Source organism: Anthonomus grandis, chromosome 10 (assembly GCF_022605725.1).
Source record: "Anthonomus grandis grandis chromosome 10, icAntGran1.3, whole genome shotgun sequence".
NCBI lineage: Eukaryota > Metazoa > Arthropoda > Insecta > Coleoptera > Curculionidae > Anthonomus > Anthonomus grandis.
In genome coordinates this window covers 16,535,504-16,553,081 of record NC_065555.1, presented here as the reverse complement: position 1 = coordinate 16,553,081, position 17,578 = coordinate 16,535,504, and the positions used below count along the sequence as shown (strand labels likewise).

The following is a 17,578-nucleotide window of genomic DNA, read 5'->3' as shown; positions in this document are numbered from 1 at the left end:
GGATAAGACCCAAAAATCAAAACTATTTTGATCAAACTGTGTTCCAATTTATTAAAATAGAATTTCTCGACCAATTTAGAGTAAGGTAGCAAATAATCACACAATCTTAAACTCTATTCATAATATACAGCTGTTTTAAGGTTGTACTGTAATTTTTTTTTTGTTTATGTTTTATTTTATTGCCCTTTTCCCACTGGCATAAAAAAGTGAGGTTATTTTCCTTCTCCCGTATTTTTCTTCTCCCCCTTTCTAACCCGTAGTTGATGTTCGCACAGACGGTTTCAAATCGATCAGAAGTTGTAATATTTTACGCATGCGCCTCAAGAATGGTTTGGAAACAGTTTCAAACTTGTAAGAAATTTGCAGTGAGAACAAACCTTAGAACGTTGGCAAATAATCCGGAACAGCGTTCAGTTGAGTATATAAAGAGCCACATCGCCGATGGTTGTCAGTTCAGTGAAGTTCGAAATATTGGCGCGAAATTTAAGTAGAATTTAAATTGATGATTTTCGATTGTTTTAATTCACACGAACGGAAAAACGCTACAATATTATCCTTGTCGTTTATTTTCACGATATCTCTTTTTAGGACCTTTGTTGTTTTAAAGGCAATTGAAACATTTAAATCCTTAAAAAGCTTGACCAACTTGTGAGATATTTCCAAAAAATGAGATGCATCTGAAGTTTTTAATTATTTTAGGTTCATGGATAAAAGGTAAATTTATATTTATTTAAGAATTTATAATATAGTTTGTTTTTATAGTTAGTTTGTTGTGCACACAGCGAAACCGTTGTTAACGGCTATCTGCCTGATTGTATTTAACTTGTAAGTAACTAAAAACATAATATGGGCAAGTTGATAGTCACTACCACCCCATATTATATTACATTATATTCGGTCCTAAGTTACTCATTAATACTAAGTTACTTGTAAATAGATTCTTGTTTAGTGATAATGAGAAGATGTTATTATACAGGGTGTCCCAAAAATTATGATAAATAATTTAACAGCAGATTCCTTTAAAAAAATAAGGTTAAGTTAAATTTTCCTAGTCCGAAAATTAAAGACAACCAATATACAGGGTGATAAACTTAATATAATTTTTTTTAATTTTGGACATAACTTTAGCATTTATTATTCGTTTTTAACAAAGTTTGGACAATGGTTTTTTTTATATGGCAAATCTTACAATTACCCGCTACCGGTAAGATTTTTTTAAAGGCGTTTTTAGGATTGGTATAATTTAATTTTTTATATAAAATATGCATTGGTCAAACAGTTTTGGTTAAAAAAGGTACACTTCAAAAATCTCGCTACAACTGATCCTTTTCGAGATATTTGCATTTAAAGTTTTCAATGCGCCCGTAACTTCCTGTTGTCTTTAACTTTTGTACTAGGTAAATTTAACTTCACCTGATCCTTTTTTGAAAGGAATCTCCTGTTAAATTATTTACCATTGAGGAGGAAGAATATAGCTAAAGTTGGGACTTTCTTGACATCATGAATTTTCTTAAGATTCAAAAGAACCCAACCAATAAATTTTGTCGTACGCGTTAAAAAAACGTTGAAGGAATGTCTGGTCGAAAACTAAACTTTACCCTATTAACCCTAGAACACCTACCCTGTATGGTTTACTGAAAGTTCAGAAGGAAAACATACCGAATACACAACCGGTCTGTGCTTTTTGCTGATTCCAGAGCTTACAATTTGTCTTCGTAGCTCAACAGCATTTTTAGAGAAACACTGAATTTCCAGAACCACTATTCCGAAAAAAATCCATTGATTCCACTAATTCCCTCAAAAATCTTACCCTAAGTAATAATTTCAATTTAATTTCCCTAAATGTAAAAACCTTTTTTCCAGTATTACTCAAGATGGCTGTACTATAGCTTAGTTCAAAGAATGTTGCGTTCTAGTGGTCTTCCTAAGCTAGTTACAGATAGGTTTCCTGCTCTTCTTACGTTAGAATTTTTTTACATGTAATAATGAAATCTATAAGTTAAATAATGGCTTGGATATAGATTTTGTAAGTGAAGTATTTATAAGTAACGTAGAACATAATATAAAGAAAGAAAGAAAGAAAATGTGCTATATTATGTAAGAATAATCTTGTGTACAAGCATCCTACAAGCTAAAAAAAAAAACAAAACAAAAATACAATTTCAAAAATTGACAAAACAATGAACAAAATTAAACACAAGAAGACAAAACTTTTTGAACATACTTGAATTAAAGATAACTAAATAAAACAATCAATTACTAAATAAAGGTAAACTTGTTGACAAAACTAGAGAAGAAAAAAGGAAAAAAACCTTCCAACATGTCCAAGGTTAAAACCTATCATTAAAAAAGTCATCCAGGTTATAATATGCCTTAGCCAATAAAAGCGTTTTTAATTCTCTTTTAAATTTCTTAACATCCGATATAAGTCTAACACATAGAGGAACATGATTGTAAATTTTTTTACTTATGTAAATTAATGAGTTTTTCGTAAGGGAAGACGTAGGAATAGGTAAAGGAACATCATTTACACGACGAGTCAAATGGCCAGTGTCAGAGGGTAGTTTGGGAATTTTGTGAATAAGAGCAGCTGTTTCTAAGATAAAGAGTGAAAAAAGAGTTAGGATTTTTTCAGAAATGAAGAGGGGTTTGCAAGAATCTCTTAACTTAGCAGAACACAGGTATCTAACTGCTTTTTTTGAATAACAAAGACAATGTTAAGCAGCCCCTTATTGGTTAAACCCCAAAAAGGCAAGCCATACCGAATATGAGATTCAATAAGTGAAAAGTACACTGAACGTGCAACCATCCCTCCCAGCTCTTGTTTTGCCATTCTTACTGCAAAACATCCAGAAGATAATTTCCCAGCTAAATGTGAAATATGATCTTCAAACCGAAGGCGACCATCAGTGGTAATTCCTAGGAACTTGCAGCACTCTTTATTCTGCAAGAGGGAATTTTCGTCAAACAGCAGACCCTAAACATCGCACTTAAACCCCATAATAGACGTCTTTCTTACATTAAACACGAGCCTGTTGGAAGCACACCACCCTGATAAAATCTGAAGGTCTTCAAGGATACAAGTCTTAATATAATCAGAATTTTTATGGCTCCATAGTATGGTGGTATCATCAGCAAACTGAACCACCTTGCCCTGCAGTTTCGATGAACTCAAATCATCACCATACAGTAAAAATAACAGTGGTCCCAACACTGAACCCTGGGGAACGCCGCATTTTAGGGATCTAGAAGCAGACAAACGCCCAGACACTGTAACCTTCTGAGTACGATTTGATAGATAGGACTCAAGCCATCACAACGCTACGCCCCTAAAACCATATTTATCGAGCTTAGATAACAGTATTCCTTGATCCACACAGTCAAATGCTTTGGATAGATCACAAAACACTGCCGCCGATGACTCTCCAGAATTCAAGGACACAGACGCTCTCAAAAAAGCTAAAAACAGCATCATGAGTCCCTTTACCGGCTTGAAATCCAAACTGACTTGCAGACAAAATGCCATTATGATGTAAAAAGGACAAAATTCTGCTTTTTGCAAGTTTTTCAACTATCTTAGATAGGGTAGACAAAATAGAAATGGGACGGAAATTACAAGGCTGATCCAAATCTCCACCCTTATGAAGAGGGATAACCACTGCCTTTTTTAAACATGAAGGAAAAATGCCATTATGTAAAGAATTGTTTATGGCAGAAACTAAAGCATTTAAGGCTGAATCAGGCAAAAACAGTAACAACTTTGAAGATATCCCATCAGCTCCAGATGATTTATGGTTTTTTAGACGTTTGATTTCATTTTTTACTTCGGTAAGATCGACAGGATAAAAGAAAAATGAATGCTCAACCGACACTTGTTGAAGATAGTGTAAGGGATCAATGTTACTATGAATGCCCTTGAGCAAGATTACAGGTATATCACAATAATAGTCGTTTAAAATGTCAGGTCTTAACTCCGGTTCAGATATTTTTCTATGGCAATGTCTAAAATCATTAATAATCGACCAACACTCTCTTTGCCTATTTGATGACATATTTAAGGGATCCCTATAATAATTAGATTTTGCTGCTTTAATTGTCTTTCTGTACAGATTTCTGATGATATACAAGGATATTTTCATTTGTGGTATATTTGCACAATTTAGTCAAAAAACGGAGGTTTTTAGCTGAAATTCTAAGGCCTCTTGTAACCCATGGTTTTCGTTTCTTAGTTTTAAGCCTCATTTTAGGAAAGCACTGATTGATCTTATCACACAGAACTTGAAAAAATAAAGTAAGTGGGTCAGAAGCCGTTTCAAGTGCATTCCAATTTACTGAAGCTGTAGCAGCAGAAAAAGCATTAAAATTTCTCCTGCTGAAAATTCTTCCCATATAATGAGATGAAGATAATACAGTATTATATGGTATTTTAGCAAGAATAGCTTCATGGTCGGAAATACCAGATGGGAGTACTGTGCATAAAACGTCATCAAAATTTGTATAGAAATAGTCAATTGTAGTTGCAGATGAAGAAGTTATTCGTGTGGGAGAAAGAACGTGCATTTTTAAGTCGTAAGAATTTAAAATACTTAAAAGAGAAGTCCGTGGCAAGGTTTCATCAGTGTAGTTGATATTAAAGTCACCAGCCAGTATAACCTTAGAGTGTAGGGACAACTGGGATAAAAGAGAATCAAGTTTGTCCAGAAACATAGCAATATCTCCTGTAGGTGGCCAATAAACACAAAGAATATATAAATTAAAACGCTTACAAAAAGAATGAGAGAATTTAAAAACATTCTCTAACAGAAGATTATCATACTTATCAATATTACAAAAAATCGTTTCAATTGTTTGCCTAGCCAAGATCATGGTTCCTCCATGTATAGATTGTTGACGACAAAAATTTGATATAGGAACATAATCAGATATTAAAAAACATTCACTAGGCCTCAACCAGTGCTCAGTCAGAAGTACAATATCAGGAAAATTACATGTGTCCAGCAAAAGATGAATTGCATTTGCCAATGTCCTTATAATTTATAAGAGATATGTTGATGATATATTTATAATATGGAATGGTAATGACCATCAACTTGCCTATTTCTTATTCTTTGTTAATTCTTTACACACTATGATTAAATTTGCGTTTTTTTTACTGAACGAAGATTTTTATTGATTGAGACTTACATTTGACCGTTAATAACGATAAAATCGAATTTGAAGTTTATAGAAAAGACGCTACTATAAAAAAGCTACAGACAAATTTATACAATTTTCCTCCCCTTTCTCACATGCATTTTCTACCTTCAACTCACTTTTCGTTAGTCTATTTAAATTACCCCTTATCAAAACATTGTTTCGCTTTTGATTCATCATTCAATTCACATTTATCAACAAACTAGATTATAAATAAATATAAATTTTCCTACAATTTTATGTAGTTAATGTAATTATTTCTATTTCTCTTTAATTTCATTTTTCTAGATTTGGTGTTGCATCTGTTCGCCTTATTTACATTTTTTCTGGACGAATTCTTAAAAGTTAACCATAGTTTATAATTTATTGTTGTGTGTAATAATCGGTTGTGTTAGTGGCTGTTTTAGATATTATTTTAAATGGGTAATTCTTGTTTTTATACTTTCTTACGTATTTTTAGGTTGAAACTGTATTTTTATTTATGTCTGAGAATGCCGTGTAAGACGGCGAAACACGTGTCATCTTGTTGAATATATTTTAGTTACGTGACTTATGCCTAAATTTTTGGTTTTTGTCTTTTAGGCAGTTAAAATTCCAATATTTGTTGACTTAACATGGTTAAAATGAAAAGCTTTTTGTTCTGAACAGTCTCCTAGAACTTTGAACAAATTTGAATGAACTTTCTTCAAGAAAAACACAATAAAGATATTACTTTCAACTGCGATACTTAATAGAAATTGACATTGACATCTTGCTCTAGGCCGTTGGAAATGTAGAGATGTTTTTTACTTTAACTGCCCCTCAAAAAGCATGAAATGTACTTAAATTGCCTGAAAGACGAGAAAGACGGCAACTGGTTGAAATACATAAAATATGACCAATATCTAGGCAGTTATATATTCTAAGAAATTATATATACACTATCTGAATTCAATATTTTCGGACAGAGATGTTATCTCTTACTGGAGATATTAGCTTCTTGGTATCTCCATTACTTCTAGTGCTAAATTTTGGACAAATTTATTTTTTAGCTTTAAAATTAGATACAGTAAGGTACTCTCGGCGTTCTAGGAACCACAAATCCGAGTTATGTTGTTCCCTGGTACATTTTTCTATTACCTTAATTTCTTCTATATTTACTGAGTTTGATGATCGATGATACGTCAGCATTTCAACTAAGTTTTCATTAAACAAAAATCACATTTTTTTTTCTCGAAAACAGCTACAGATACAACGTCGTTGTTAAAAAAAGGCTTGTACCGTGTATAAAAAAAGCGATGTACAGGGCATTCCATTTAAATAATGAAAGTTGCTAACGCTTTGACAGACATGGAAAGTTTATAAACATTCACTGTCAGGAAGAAATGAACTAATTAAAATGTATGGTTAATAGTAAGTTTTACATCAGAAATAAGCAGATTTTTAGATTTTACGCTTGTACTCTAATATGTACCATCATGCCGAAAAAAAATTGGGACATTAAAATTTAGGTAGAGAATTGTCTCCTGGTCTATTATAGTAAATCGCATTCCTTGGGTATGGTATGCATATTTACGCATTATGAATTTTGGAGTCTTAATAATTGCATATTTAAATAATAATATTGATACAAAACATTTTTATTTTTCGATATTTATTTTTATTTAGAACATATTTTAAAAATAAACCAAAACTAACTAATATTATCTTTTTTGATGATATGGAATAAAAAATTATTATTACTTAGTAAGCACACCATTGTTATCAATAACAACTTACAAACGGCGTGGCATAAAATTAAAATTAAGTTTCTGGTATATTCTTCGGTTATTTGGTCCCCATGCGTCATCTATCTTTAGGCGTAATTCATTCTGATTTATAGGCCTAAAGTTATCTTTATACATATATTTTACCCCAAACGTTTTTGATTGGGTTGATATTAGGGCTTTTTGAGGGCCATGGTAAAACTTGATTTCGTCTTTCGTCTAGATAGTTTTGAACTATACGGGCTGTATGTATAGGAGCATTATCATGTTGGAAGATAAAATCTTGCCCATAGACTACATCAACCGATGGCATCATAACGTGTTGTTTTGGTGTGCATATTGATGGGCAAATTCTAATCTGCTCTGTTTGTTTGCTTTAGTCAAAAATATTTTATTTGCACAGCAACTTTTAATTTCCGAATTTCTTATTCCACTTCGAGCTGTATTAGCAGAACCAGGAAAATGCGTGTCCTCTTTCGCCTTTATTGCTGTTTCAAACGGATTGTTTCTTAGAAAGCCAACTAACTCTCTATCTTGAATGTTGATTTTTGGTCGATCAGAACCTGGATTTCTTACAATAGCTCCATATTCTGCAATTTTTGCCCTAGCTAAGGAAACGGTATTTTTACTAATGCCCAATTCTTCTGCGATTCTTCTTATAGGAACTCCATCCATCAGATGAGTGTATATTATCGCTTTTTATTGAGGAGATAATGCGTTTTAAAAGAACAAAATTAAATTAACTTTGAAAACATCAAAATATATTATTCTAATAGACCAAGAGATTTAGGAGATTTTGCTGTCCCAGTTTTTTTTTTAATTTTATTGATTGCTGACGTACGTTGTCGCGCATTTTGAATAAATAATAATACCTATTGCTAGCCTGTAAATAATGATGCATTACTTACAAGTCATTACCCGCGGGTTTGGTTGTCATGGTAATTTTGTAGTTTATTTTAAAAAAAAACTAGGCAGAAAGCCAAACAGAAAATCTGTAAAACTTATGTTAGACCCTAAATGCTAAATATGTGATTCCAAAATTATTAAAAAAGACAATGTACCATCGAGACTATTGACATAAACAAATTTGGTTCAATGGAAAAGAATACTGTCATGTTTTTAAACCTTCCTTAATCCTGAGCTATACACAGGGCACACTAATAAGATCACCAGGCACTCTTCTTGAAAACGTAGGTGGAGATTTTAACTGCCTTAAAAAGATATGGGGGTTGGAAATCCACCTCCCCGACTCACTTAGAAATAAAATAGATATTGCAAATAAAAGGTTTCATTCAGTTAATGTCAGTACGAGTACCAGCACTATAAATAAAGATTCATAAAAAATATGTATATATTTAAGAAAATAATATATTCAAGAAAACACAGCAAATTGAAAATGTGTATTTTAATTTACTTCTTTGTTGTAATAAATATTATAAATATAATAAATTGTTATTACAGAAAGATTAGAATTTCTGTGCGGGTTTTAGTGTGGATGCAAATGTCACGAAATTGTTTTATCTTTAAATTTTATTTAACAAACTGAAATTTTATTTAAGTTATGTGCAGATTTTTTGGACACTATTAAATATCCTAGAAAAAGTAGAGCATTCTGCTCGCAGGTAATAAGGTATTCCTCACTGGTATGATTACATTACTCGCCTGCGGCTCGTGTCGCAAACTTCATCATGTAAATAATTATCCTATGCTTTATCTTTTTTGCATTATCCACAGTTAGAGAACTGAGCGAAGAAGAAAAACAGATGATCATACTCTCCGACGATTTCCAACAGTTCATAGATAGAGCGGGCAGAATTATCGACAGGGCGCTATCAGAAAACGTTGATATCTGCACAGACTACTCCTGCGACGGCGAGGACCCTCTAGAGGAGAAACTGCACCAGAGGATATCGTTCAATAGGACGTTCTTCGATGAAAGGTAAGATCACCCAAGAAAACCTATATTTAGATTTTACAGGGAAAATATTGCAGGTGGTCAAAAAACCGATCGGTAACTTCCTTGGACTGGTCTCCCCAGTTTCCAGAACTCTTACTGGCATCTTATACGAATAACGAGGAATCTCCGAACGATCCAGACGGGGTAGTGTTGGTTTGGAATACCAAATTTAAAAAAACTACCCCCGAGTATATATTCCACTGTCAGAGTGCCGTATTATCTACGACATTTGCAAGGTATTTATCAGTCTAATTAATTAAATGAAAAAGATTTTCAAAAATGCTCTAGCTGGAGCGAAACACGTGTAGCCTATTTATTATACGCTGTGAGACCGTGACTGTGTATTTTTCTTGTTTTTGTCAAATTAAAAAATTAAAAAAATTGTGCAATAAATATAAATAATCGAAAACTTATAGAAATATCCTATTCTTCTAAATTTAGAAATGAAACCAATACAAAACCAAATATATTCATACTTAATATATTTTAGAGAAAAATTAGACAAAAATAAACTTAAAGAAAAACTTAGTAAATGGAATTGGCAAAATATTGTACAGTGTAATGACCCTAATATTATTGCTACTGAGTTAATCACTAAACTTTAGGAAAGTTAACTCAATTATCCTGTAAAACAAACATTAGAATTAAATCTAATATAAGGTGTTTAAAACCCTTATAACTATGAGACTTAACTCGAAATGCAAATTGAAAGCAATGGGCTGTTCTTTATCGCCATTTCTTAGTGAAGTATTTCTTAGCAACTTAGAAACAAAAATAATGAGCAGTAATTTTAAAAATAACATCATCTTTTATAAACGGTATGTGGATGATATATGTTTGATTTGGAATGGAAGTGAGGTAGAGCTTACAAATTTCCATAATTATGTCAACTCTCTTCACTCTAAAATTGAGTTCACAATCGAACGGGAACAGAACAACACCTTACCATTCTTAGATTTATTACTTAAGAGGGAAAGAAATAAGATATCCTTTGAAATATTTCGTAAACAAGCAACAACAGATAATATTATACAATATAATTCAACATCACCGTCCTCACATAAATTTGCTGCTTTTCATTCTTTATTTTACAGACTTTTTAACATCCCACTTTCTCGTGAAGCTTTTAAAAAAGAATTCCTTACCATTAAACAACTAGCAGTCAGTAACTTTTTCCCTCTTAAACCTATATATAAAATGTATTTTCAGTATGTGAACAAGTATAAATTATCATTTAATTTTATCAGACAACAAACAAACAATATCAAAACTTTTAGGTCGTTTACTTATTTTGGACCAATTTCGCCACAATTATCCCGCTTTTTTTCTCCCTTTGGCATAACCGCAGCTTTTAAAACCAATAATACCTTAAATAGACATCTAATTAAAACTAAAGATAAACTACCCCCGCTATCTTCTCCAGGAGTTTATGAGATTAGGTGTAAAGAGTGCCCTGCAGTGTACGTCGGCCAGTCTGGTAGGAAGATTTCTACTAGGATTAGTGAACACAAGGCCCAATACAATAAATTTAAAAATACCGAAATCACAGTGACCAGATCAGCTTTTGCTAATCACCTTCTCGACTCCAGACATGATTTTCCTGACAGCCAAAATATAAAAATACTGCATCAATGCAACAAAAGTAAAAAACTAGACTTGTTGGAGACAATGGAGATTAGTAAAGCTTTTAAAAGCCCAGATCTGTCCTGTGTTAATGAAAGGTTTGATTTTGATGGCCACCTAGTTTTTAATAACCTCAAGTAGTTCTAGACTCTTAAATGATGGTTAGATTTCTGAAATGTATAAAGGATTTGATTGTTTAGTTGAGTTCTTTGTACATAGATAGTGCGACTTTATTGTAATCTTTGTTTACTTAAATATTAGGTGTTTTGTGTATGTTATGGTAAGTTTTTGTTGAATTCTCCTATTTTCGGGTTACATAATTTTAATTATTGTTTAGGTCTGATGATGCTCTAGTCGAGCGAAACATGTAACCTTCGTTATTTTATTAAATGTATTTGTGATGCTATAGATTTCGTGTTTTTTACCTTTTATAAAAGACCATGAGACTTGTTACTTCTATAAGACAACGGGACAAATTAAAGAACGATGTGGCTCTAAAGCCCCAAGATGTTGCTCTTGTCAATAAATATAAAGAATACAAAAATAAGCTGTCAAAACTAATAAATATAGAGAGTAGAAAAAACCTTTAAAAAATGTGGCAAACTGTAAAAGAAATTACCAACTGTAATAGCTAAAAAATTTCTAATCATCTGATAATGGCTGATGAATTTGACAAATTCTTTTGCACGGTAGGTAAAAAATTGGCTAGTAAAATAGAAGTTCCTAAAAATAAAATAACCTACCCTATTCGAAGCCAAAACTATGTTTTTAAGGCCTATTACAAATCATGGACTAATAATGACTATTAAGTCACTAAAAAATTGCTCAATGGGGCGTGATGATGGAGTCTCGGCTGATATTCTAAAAATATGTCACACTTTTTTATTGGACCCTCTAAAGCATTTTGCAAAGCATAAAGCACTTTGATTGCTGTTCGTAAATATTTTAAAGTCAGGTTATTACAGACCAGTGATTCAACCCTGGAACACATCTTTGTGCTTGTATCATGCAGTGACAAGAATATCATATGTTGTCAACATCCCTCCTGCTTCTCCTTTATCAATTTATGAGGAATTTGCCTCTACAACCATGGATCTTGTTGTTGATTCAGTTGTTGTTTATTCTATTGTGTGGTGAGTTTAATCTGCCACATGCGGTAGAGAGGAACTCTGTGAACGGACTGCGTGTTAATACGGCTGTATCTATATCATCTGCAAATATGCTATGTAGTTGTTCTAACTATCTTAATCTTAAGCAGGTGAATGGCTTGCCAAATTTGTTTGGTATATTTCTTGATCTGTTTTTCTCAAGTTTGTCAAATGTTGAAGTCATATATGCCACTGAAAATTTATCACCGGCATCAAATCACCATCCTGCTTATGAAACAAGTATTCCTATTAATTGTGATTTAAATCTTAAGTATGATGTATATTATTATGATTTTGTTGCCATTAATAATTACCTTGCTAGCATGAATTGGGATACTGCTTTTAATCAGAAAGCATGTCATTATTAATAAATGCATTGATATTTTTTTACAATGCTCTCTATTTTGCTATTGAGATGTTTGTTCCAATTAAACATTTTATATCATCTAATTTTCCCCCTTGGTTTAGTAGAAAATTACAGAATCTTGTTATTCCAAAAAAGATTGCTCACACAAAATTCAAAAATAGTAAGGATCCCATGGATTATGTTAATTTTTCAAATTTGAGAAATAAATGTAAAACTCTTCGTGATGAATGTTTTTGGTCATATATTGAAAGATTAAATACTGAAATTTCTCATGATCCTTCATCATTTTAGAAACACATCATTAGATTGTGTAGGTCTGATTCATACCCCAATAGCATGCATATGGAAGCCAAGGTTGCTGGTAATGCTCAAGATATTGTATACTTATTTGCTAGGTATTTTGAAACTACATACAGGCAACCTGTCAGCAAGGCTCCTGACTATAAGTTTGATTACAGTCTGGATTTAAATCGCATCTCTTTTTCTTTGATGGACATATTTGATGAAATCTTACGCCTTCCTAACAAAAATTCTTTTGGCCCTGATGATATCCCATCTGTTTTTCATAAAAATTGTGTGTGCACTCTGAGTAACCCTCTGCATCACCTTCTCAATCTTTGCTTGACATCGGGCAAATTTCCTAATTATTAAAAGGTAAGCTTTTTAACACCAATTCATAAAAATGGCGATAGAACTGATAGTTGTAACTATAGAGGTCTGTGTATTCAGTCTGTAGTTCCTAAGCTGTTTGACAGGTTGTTTTCTGTGCGATTTTCATGGCGATTGCTTAGTGATCATCAGCATGGTTTTTCTCGGGTTAGATATCTACGGTGACTAACCTGTTGACTTACCAATATAATTTGATTAGTGCTTTTGGGAGGTCTGTACAGGTTGATAGTGTGTATATAGACTTCTCGAACGCCTTTGATAGGGTTGGTAAATAATTATATTCCTAATGGTATTGAAGTATCTTCAGGTGTGCCTCAAGGTTCGCATATTGGACCGGTCTTTTTTAAGTTGTGACGTAATTGTTCATTCAAAGAAACCAAAAAACAAATTACGGACCTATTGCCGTTACTGGTAATATTAATAAAGTTCTTGAAAAGTGTACAAAACTGAGACTAAGTGATTTCCTAAAAAACCAACAAATACTTTCCAAATTTCAGTATGGTTTCAGGGACAGGCGCAACACTGAGGCCGCAATTGCAGAGGTCACATACTTTGTAGTCAACAGTTTTAATAAAGGACTTAAGCCATTAGCGGTTTTTTTGAACCTGTGAAAAGCATTCGACACGGTGGAACACCTCACTCTCTTAATGAAACTTGAAAATATTGATATAAGAGGGGTCTCGCTGGATCTATTTAAGTCTTACTTGACCAAAAGAATATAAGTTGTAAAAATTGGAAAAAGTAGAAGTCGACCTCTGTATATTGAGTGTGGTGTCCCACAAGGCACAGTGCTCGGCTCCATTCTGTTTTTAATTTACGTGAATTCTTTAACGGAGCTTTTAACTGATGGTAAGACTGTATGTTTTGCTGATGATACTCTCCTTCTAATTCGGGACCAGACATGGTTCGGTGCTTTTGATAGGTGTGAGACTACCATGGCCACAATTAAACACTGGTTGGACTCGAACTTCTTAACCCTTAATGTCGAAAACACACATTTTCTTACCTTTGCAATGTCCTTCAGAACCTTGCCAAGTACAGAGAGACTTCACGACTGTAATTGTAAGAGAGGTGCATCATGCAATTGCTCACAAGAAATCCTTAGAAAAAATAACGCTAAATATCTAGGCGTAGTTTCCGACCAGTGCATGAGATGGCAAAACCACATAACTTTTTTAAATAATAAATTAAGGAACTTAGTATATAAATTTTTTGGGCTTAGACAAGTTGTTCCTTTTCGTTGCTGAAAATGTTTTATCAAGTTGAGTCAGTAACATATGGGATTACAGCCTGGGGCGCCTCATGTAAGAGTATGTTGGGAACTTTATTTATAACAAAAAATATATTCTTAAAGTTATTCTATTTAAAAATAAATTGCATTCAACAGTATTACTATTTAGAGAGGCGAACCTGTTAAATATAAGACAATTGTATATTAAGAATGTTGTTAGATTTAGTTTAAGAAATATAAATTTTAACAGTGTTATAAATCACCATACTATCGGAACAAGATCGCTTAAAAATGCCAAGTATAATAGCAACCGTATTAGTGGCATCTACATTCTACTCAAAGATATATTTCTTTTATATACCTAAAGTAGTAAACATACTTCTAAATGAAATAAAAAATGCACAAAATTATCACAAAATAAAAAATAAAAGAGATTTTTGGTCAATTAATAATTTCGAATATATTTGCAACAAAATAACATGTTTTAATAGTATATCAATGTAAAATTATTAGGTAATCATTGTATAATTGTTTCTCACGTAACGTAGTACAACGTAACAACTTTGCAAATTTTGTCACTGAAACTAACATTTTCTAAAAAATAAGTAAACGCGATAATTTCTAGGCCAGAATTTTTAATTTAAGGTGCACACACAGGCTTTGGTTCATTGTGCTCCAGAACTGTACTATAAGTTGTTAATTGATTTGTACTTTTTGGGAAATAAATACTTTTTTGATTTTTAATTAGAAATTACAAACATTCATTTACATTCTAACAAGTCAAAAGAAAAAACTAATAATTTGTCAAATTCCGAAAAAATAAACTCTTTTCTACAAAACATTTCTCTGCATTGTCTTTATCAAATTAATTTCTATAATATAAAACCTATATAGTAATAAAAATCACTTTAAGTTTGAACTAGCAATAGTGGAAAAAATTCATACCAATTTAAGCTCTATAAAGACAAACGGCTTAGGCTTATCAATAATAGTACTTATATATATTATGTAATATTACATTTAGTAAATAGCTGTATTGAACATAATACCGTTCCATATTTTTAGGGAAAATTGCCTTTATACAGGTTTACCTTTTCTAAAAAAAAAAAAAAACATTATTATATCATCGTCATTATATCGTCCTCCTAGTGAAAGTCCTTCCACGGTTTAATTGTTTAATTTAATGTCGATTTGCTTTCAGTTTATAACGCATAATAATTTTTTTCAAACGTTTAAATTTATATCATATTGTGAAAGAGCCTACCAGAAAAACTGAGGAACCAGCAAACTTTTTTTGATATTACAGTCATTTCTCTTTGGTCAATAATTGAGTAAAACATTGCAAGTTAAAAGGCACTCAGACTAAGGCAATTACTAAGATTTTATGTGATCTCTTTGATATGCCTTCAAAAAGCCGACACCACTGTACACTATGTGATTGACAAATGTTCGCCACGTCTTGTATCCCAATTTAGATACCTACCTAAGTATTAGGTTAAACATCATGATTAATGGGATTGAGATACCTGTAAGAAAATTAATCCTCACCCAATTGTTCCTAATTGAATTGAATCCTTATCTTAATCATTACTCTGAATTAAGAATCCTTTCCAAAATTTGAAATTTTATTAGCATTTATGCGTTATGCTCCCTAAATCCTCTTTCTGTAGAATTTCTGGACTTTCCAAACTGCTAAACTCGAGGGCGAGCAGTTTATGGTCTAGAAATAATAAATGATAAGTTTCGCTGATATCTCTTATAATCAGACTCCTTAAAAGGATTTTTATGGCAAGTCAGAAAGTTTTTCCATTTCTTCTGTATCTGATTCTTGAAGTTTTTAATTCGTGTTAAAACTTCAACTCTTGATCTTTCCACTCTTCTACTTGTAAAGGTAATGTTTTATTCCTTAATCTTAACTTTAATGCAGCCTCTCTCTGTACTCTTTTTGCTATATCATATCTGATTTATCTTTTTTGCTTTTTAACTCTTATTAACAGTTGGGGGGATCATAAATTAAGGAATTTTGTAACAGATCCGTAATGAAAAAATATCATTCTTGAACCAGCAGTTTAGAACTTTGACATTATTAAACATTAATAATGTCAAAGTCCATTGGAGGGTGCGGAGCTGGGGATGGATGCTATACAGGGTCAAGTGCAAGAGTCGTTTAACAGGAACCATCTACACTTAAACGCAGAAGAGACAAATAAGGTCATTTTCACTATGGACAGTCGGAGATGGCCAGCACTTCAACAGTTAAATTTTTAGGAATCCATTTAAACCCTCTCCTTCAATGGCATGCGCACATTGACAATGTTGCGGGAAAACTTCGAACTGTTGTATATGCTCTCCGCTGTCTTTGTAGCTGCTCTTCACCCACGGCTCTAAGAACAGCCTATTTTGGAACCTTCCACCCTATTTCAACTTAATTTTCAACACCATTTTAGCATGGGGGCATGCTCCTCGTATAAAGAGATTATTTGCTCTACAGAGAAAGGCTGAGTTTTAGGGATGACTGTAGACAGGTTTTTACTAATCTAGGCATACTTACGCTACCATCTGTTTATTGTGCATGGAATGTGCATTGTGCAATGAGTTCACGAAAAAAGTCCACGGCTTCGAAACGCGGAATGTGAATAGACTAGTCCCCATATATCAACGCTTGACTGGGTGTCGGAGTGGTGTGGGGTTTTTGGCTCTTAAGCTTTTTAATAAGCTACCTGGCAGACTTATTCATTTACTTCAGTAGATGAATTTTTAAACTTTCATTTCTTTTAAACATGGGCCTATATAGTGTATCTGTAGTTAAGGTTTTAATTTTATTAAAAATTACATTTTGTAATTATTGTGTTACTTGATATTTTTAATGCAGTATTTATAATCATATATGTATTTTTTGTTTTGTTGACTTGTGGAAATGCTTTGTATGTTAGCACTAATAAATGAATTTGAATGTGAATTAATTCGAAGCCAGTAAATGATCCCAGTGAAATAGAAATGGCCCTTTAATTGATACATACAAATATAATTCTTTGGATAATTTACCATCTATTCTTTGTGAAAGTTAGTAGTAGTGAAAAAATTTAATTAATCAATCATAAGCTTAAATCTAATACTGCTGAGATGGATGGTTTGAGCCGAAAGTTTATCGACTCTTTTTTCGTCATATTTTACCTCAACTAACTTTTATTATAAACCAATCTCGCTTTTAACAAAAATTTCCAAGATTGTGGAAAATTTTAAATGTTTCGCCAATCGCTGAAAAAATGAATCCTAGAAGTCTCATTTTAGTCATATTATTCTTCTTCCATTTCTTTGGAAAATACTTGAAAAAATTATAGATGAGCTATATGATACGCAAATAATTTCGCATAGTATAGAGAACTCTTTAATACCGATTACCCAATATTTTGTATTACTTGATTATAACAACTCAATACAGCACTAAAAATACAAATAAAAAAATACCACATACAAATCATACAGCACTACAACCACTCTAGCTAAAGTGACTGATGATATTGTGACCAGGGTAATCAGACATACTCGCTGTTTCTTGATTACAGTAAAGCATTTGATACTGTCAATCATGAATTAATGTGCTTAACGCTTAGGTATTTAGATTTTAGCCAGAGCGCCTTTAAC

General features: G+C 32.4%; 1 protein-coding gene across 12 annotated transcripts in view; it reads left to right on the top strand.

Moving 5' to 3' along the window:
- Window positions 1-17,578, top strand: part of LOC126741639 (cytoplasmic dynein 1 intermediate chain) — a 90,333-nt gene that overhangs the window by 48,453 nt on the left and 24,302 nt on the right. For all 12 annotated transcript variants that reach the window (XM_050448164.1, XM_050448162.1, XM_050448160.1 and 9 more), the window contains 2 exons: window positions 8,673-8,877; window positions 8,931-9,131. In XM_050448164.1, coding sequence (XP_050304121.1) covers window positions 8,673-8,877; window positions 8,931-9,131 — 406 coding nt within the window. The remainder of the gene's footprint in view (window positions 1-8,672; window positions 8,878-8,930; window positions 9,132-17,578) is intronic.